The sequence below is a fragment of the Photinus pyralis genome, unplaced genomic scaffold (genome assembly GCF_008802855.1).
Source record: "Photinus pyralis isolate 1611_PpyrPB1 unplaced genomic scaffold, Ppyr1.3 Ppyr1.4_LG7, whole genome shotgun sequence".
NCBI lineage: Eukaryota > Metazoa > Arthropoda > Insecta > Coleoptera > Lampyridae > Photinus > Photinus pyralis.
This window is the reverse complement of record NW_022170738.1, coordinates 22,323,464-22,328,528: the sequence shown is the minus strand read 5'-3', so window position 1 is coordinate 22,328,528 and position 5,065 is coordinate 22,323,464. Positions and strand designations below refer to the sequence as shown.

Here is a 5,065-nt window from a genome sequence, read left to right as displayed (position 1 = left end):
AATTAGGCTGAAAATAGTGGAAGAAATTCGCAAAACGCTCTCAAGGTGTTCCTCAGTCAATTTGTTCATAAATTTGTTTTTATGAAAATAAATGACTGATATTACCCGCGGGCCGGATTTGGCCCGCAGGCCGCTATTTCCCCATCCCTGTTACATTGTATCAAATCTAACATTTCAATTGGCGCACTCTGTATATCTCACTATGAAGTGAATGCCGTCAGATTGGTATCTTGTTTCCCCCCAGTTTATCAATCAAACTTTTGAAAATGATGGATCCCATAACACTGCAAAAGCAAATTCGCGATAACTCCACCGATTTAGCTAATTTTTGTTCGGATCTAAAGCAATGGGGAGAAGAAATGAAAAATAAGGACGAGGCTTTAAAATGCGACACCGCTCCAGATGATCAGGTATGATAACCTTAAAAAGTGTATGCCTACTTTCTGTAATATTCAGCTACTTGCTGCGAATAAATCCAAAACGAAAAAGATTGAGCTGCTCGAGTCTAATGCTGAAAAACCGAAAAAGAAAACGAAGAAACGAATCAAAGCTTCCGACTATGCAGCTTGGGAAAAGTTCGACGTAGATGCAGAATGTGCAAAATTAGATGTAAGCGAGAAAGATAACGATTTGGATGGAGACTTAACAGATGAATACGATGAGGATTCCCACGATCAGGCTGTATACGAAAAGGAAAAAGTTTGGTAGATTGTAGTTTTTGTTGATTTCATTTTAGTTTTATTTTTTAGGGTAATAACTTTGTTAAACATCATAAATGGGATCAAGCAATTTTGTGTTATACCAAAGCAATCGAATGCTATGCATATGATCCAATCTTCTACGCTAATCGTGCACTGTGCTATTTGAAAAAGGAAAAGTAAGTGTATATCTACAAGTGTAAGTATTATAAAGTGTTTATTGTAGTTATAAACTGGCAGAAACAGATTGTACCTCAGCATTGCGTTTGGATAAGTCTTATGTTAAAGCATATCAACGTCGAGCGGCTGCACGTGAGGCACTGAATCAGCTTACCGAAGCACACGATGATTTACTTAAAGTATTTGATTACGAACCAAATAATAAAGAATCAAAAACCGCTCTATCAAAGTTGGAGAAGAAACTCGAAAATGTTAATAAGAAACCTATAATCAAATTGTCAACTGATTTAAGACCAAAATCAAAATTTACTATTTCCCAGCAAAAGAAACATTCGTCTACAGTGGCCGGTGTCGAAAACACCTCCGCAGCTAACAAACCCACGACCGTACAGACATACTGGAGTGGTGAAGATGATATTGAGCTAATTGAAGCTATAAATAAACCTCCTCATCTCCGTTCAAAGAAACCTCTACGACGCATAACAATTCAAGATGTCGATGACGTTACTGACAAGGACACAAACTCCCCATTACCCTGGCCTCGTCCAGGCAACGATTCCACCTTAATAAAATGTGATGACTTAAAAGTAGTCGAGAGGAAACTTGCACAACCACATCAAGTTGAAACACAGAAAGCAAAGGTTGACGATAAAGTCTCAATTTCGAGTGAGTTCAATATGTCTGTTCCATTAACGTCAATTCAGTTTACCTCTGATTGGCGACAGTTAGAAAAATGCAAAGAATTACAATACCAGTATTTAAAACAGATTAATCCCGATAAGATTCCGTCGTTATTTAAAGAGTCTTTAGACTGCGACATTTTCAGTGGAATTATTCACACATTGGCGGAGATGTTTGTGGAGAATGGCGATAAATCTGTGTACTTGTACCTTTTAAAGCTGTCAGAAGTGAAACGTTTTTCGATGTTGTCAATGTTTATGGGAGATTCAGATAAAAAAGGTAGTAATATTGCAAGTGAAGATAAGTTAATTTTTTATTGTTTTAGATTTGATCAAGCTGGCCGAGTATATGAGAGCAACAGGTGTAGATAGAGCTAATCAATTAATGTCAAAATATGGTTTGTAAGTTCTTTTGTATACCTAATAAACATTTTCATTTATTTGAGCCTAATTTACTGTACATGGTGGTAGTAATCTTTGCATTTCTTTATAATTTTCTGTTTGTTTTTGAAATTGACTTGATAACCTCAATGCATAATCACGTATTTGATACTGTTAACATTTTATTTAACAGTAATGCTGATTTATTTTCCGTTTTGATTACATGATTTGTAATATTCATAAAAATTTTGATTATTCTTTTAATGTGGAAGTTATCGAATTGTTTGATGTATATACAGACTTGTTGTTTGTGGACTAACACTTTCTCCGTTAATGACAGTCACGGGGGTTGCAAAAACTACAACCAAATGAGTTATGACACTCAATACCGAGACTGACCTCTAAAATCAACTGTACACTCGGAAACTCCGGACAAGGGGCGCGTTATCTATGTCGAGGGCGAGATTCTGCTAATAGAAACTCTTCGGTTTAAAATTTATGTGTGATACATGAGTTGCGATTATACTAATCTCGTCTATTATTTGTCCAAAAGAAATTATCTACAAAAGGATTCAAATGTTTACTGTTTCCCATACAGAGACAGCAATACATATTTATCATTTATTAGGAAGTAAAATTAAATAACAATTATTTGCGGAACATTTTCCTTTCTTATAATAAATGACAATTGAAAATAAATAATTTACGTTCATAAAAAATTCCAAAAGAGAGATTTTAAAAATAGGTCGTGTGTTAGGATGTAATTTAAAATAAAAAAATGTATATAAATATATAACGTACTAGGTACATAAATAACAAATTACAATCGAGTATTAAGTTTTCCTACCTATCAGTAATAAATAACATTAAAAGATCCTAAATGCGTCAAAAATAGGTTCTTACAAAAGAAATAAACACTGGAATAATTAACGTGTATATACAACGGCTTTGCTTAATGCTGTAAAAACCTACTTTTCCCGCGGCATATCATTATAATGGAAAATTACCTATTTTCGACCTTCGAAGTCGAGCGCTTCAAATTTCTCAGTCCACTTTTGTTCAGGATTTCGAGATTTATCTACGTCCTCCAATTCGTGCATATTTCTACTGCAGAAAAACTCGTCATCAAATGGATCGCTTTCCCTAGCAAAAATATTGACAGATTCGGATTTTTTGAGGTTTGAGTCTATGTGAAAGCTGCTGGAAAGTCTATTTTTATTCAAGATTTTCTTTCTAATGGTATTTTTATCGAAATTATTTGTAGAAAAGGAATCATCTTCCTCATTTACGTCAATTTCTTCTTTAATACTCGATTTACTTAGATTTTTGTGAAGTTGCGCCTCGGATTTTTCAACAGGAGGCGAGAAATCATCTTCGAACGGCGACTTTTGAGTACTTCGTGAAGGCGAAATTCGTGTATCCTCCTCAAATTTTGTTTTTCGCGTGTCGTACCTCAATCGTGGTTTGGTTCTTTGAGTGTTTTCGAAAAGGTTTTGATGGCGTAAGCTTTTCGATGGTTTCGAAGCCACTGAAGATTCAGGTTCGGAAGTTTCAAAGTCGTTTTCAAACGTAAATCTAGGACTTATATTAGCAGATACGGGACTTTCAGTCTCTGAAGGTGTAAAATTATTTTCAAATGTAGCCTTTCGCACAAAGGTGTGCAATGGATCAGTCTTAGAAATCTCTTTGGTTTTTTTACGGTTGCCGACCATCACGAATCGTTTACTGCCCAGGTCGCCTTTCGAAGGTTCTAATTTTTTGGGAGGAAAATCGTGTGCAAACTCCATTTCTAAAGGAGATTTTTGGTGCAAATACTGTTTTGTACGATAAGGTCCCCTCAGAGTCAAATTGGGATCAATTTTATGCCGAGGTTGAGATTCTGCGAATTGAGAGTCTCGGCTTTTCGACCTTCTGCCCGTCTTGTATCGACGATCGCGCTCGCTATCACTCCCTCCTTAGGAGAAATGTAACTGTTACATCATCACGAGATATTCAAATGCTTACCTGTGCCCGTATAGTATGGGCCGATACGAGATTTAGTCTCACCTGTCTTCCGGTCCATTTCCGACGCACTACTTGGCCTCTTCCAGTTCCTTTTGCTGGCCATAAGATAACGCGAATGCGATTCCTCCGGATCGTTTGCGTAATCCTCTTCCCAGGGCGACTCTTTGGATTCCCGCGCATAGTACCTTTCTTCGTGCTTACGATCTCTCCACCTAGTTCCACTGTAGCGTGCCACAGAGGGATCTAATAATAACTAAGTTAACAAAAAAACATGTGAAAGCACGAGAGTACCTCCTAAGTCTTGTTCCCAATCTGGACAACACCACCGGTCCCTATCATTCTCCCTTTTTCTACGGTACCTTCTAGTTTCATTCCAATCTTCGGACCACCTTTCAGTATCCCTCTCTCTCATTCCTCCTGTATGACGATCCTTATCCACTTCCCTATGTCGTTCGGGCCAATGATATCGACCAGAGTGCTCCTCGTCATATCTTTGAAATAAATACTGTATAATAGTATAGATTATTATTATGTAAAAAGTATCAAGTTACTTGTGTCTTGATGTTGTCATAATAATGTAATGACTTGCAGAAATAAATTATATTTAATTACAATACTTACAAGTAATACATGGTGTCAGGTAGCCAGTGAACCTGCGTAGTGAAGGCGTATAGGTATATGAATAGTAATTTTCAAGCTTGATTTTAGTCTGGGATTTTGCTTGATCTTGATAAAAAGTGCCGCTTATAGTGCCAAAATGGAAAACTATTTCAAACCACCCGACCCTCTTGTCTTAGATGGAAATATATCTGAGAATTGGAAGAGGTTTTCTCAGAAGTTTACGTTGTTTTCAAAGGCAACAAACCTAGACAGTAAAGATGAGGATGTGCAGATCGCATGTTTTTTGTCGTTAATTGGAGATGACGGACTGGATTTGTTTAATAGTTTTACGTTTGAGGCAGGCAAAGAAAAGATCCTAGCGGAAATCCAGAAGAAATTTGATGATCAGTGTGCGCCACAGCGAAATGTCATATTTGAAAGGGCAAAATTTAACACAATATGTCAAAAGGAGGGACAATCGTTTGATAGTTTTTTGACGGAACTTAGGAAAGCTGTCAAAAC

The 5,065-nt window shown here is 36.8% G+C and overlaps 2 protein-coding genes across 2 annotated transcripts; one reads left to right on the top strand and one right to left on the bottom strand.

The window, feature by feature from the left end:
- The first annotated feature begins 225 nt into the window (after window positions 1-225).
- LOC116175932 (RNA polymerase II-associated protein 3-like) lies at window positions 226-1,998 on the top strand. The gene is made up of 5 exons (XM_031494316.1): window positions 226-410; window positions 457-699; window positions 750-877; window positions 925-1,838; window positions 1,885-1,998. Exons 1-5 carry the CDS (start codon window positions 267-269, stop codon window positions 1,962-1,964), a joined length of 1,509 nt encoding a protein of 502 aa, XP_031350176.1. The 5' UTR covers window positions 226-266; the 3' UTR covers window positions 1,965-1,998.
- A 673-nt stretch (window positions 1,999-2,671) lies between these two features.
- LOC116175934 lies at window positions 2,672-4,441 on the bottom strand. The gene is made up of 3 exons (XM_031494317.1): window positions 4,235-4,441; window positions 3,944-4,186; window positions 2,672-3,893 (listed from the first exon to the last, which is right to left on the bottom strand). The coding sequence occupies exons 1-3, from the start codon at window positions 4,353-4,355 to the stop codon at window positions 2,947-2,949; spliced, it is 1,311 nt and encodes a 436-aa protein (XP_031350177.1). The 5' UTR covers window positions 4,356-4,441; the 3' UTR covers window positions 2,672-2,946.
- Between the last annotated feature and the right edge of the window lie 624 nt (window positions 4,442-5,065).

Bases quoted from the DNA above. Each gene is read 5' to 3' on its own strand.
- LOC116175932 (XM_031494316.1), top strand. From the start codon at position 267: ATGATGGATCCCATAACACTGCAAAAGCAAATTCGCGATAACTCCACC. The intron at 700-749 runs GTTTGGTAGATT...TTTATTTTTTAG, and splicing joins CTGTATACGAAAAGGAAAAA to GGTAATAACTTTGTTAAACA. The intron at 1,839-1,884 runs GTAGTAATATTG...TTATTGTTTTAG, and splicing joins GGGAGATTCAGATAAAAAAG to ATTTGATCAAGCTGGCCGAG.
- LOC116175934 (XM_031494317.1), bottom strand. From the start codon at position 4,355: ATGAGAGAGAGGGATACTGAAAGGTGGTCCGAAGATTGGAATGAAACT. The intron at 4,187-4,234 runs GTACTCTCGTGC...AGTTATTATTAG, and splicing joins TTGGGAACAAGACTTAGGAG to ATCCCTCTGTGGCACGCTAC. The intron at 3,894-3,943 runs GTAAGCATTTGA...ATTTCTCCTAAG, and splicing joins CCCATACTATACGGGCACAG to GAGGGAGTGATAGCGAGCGC.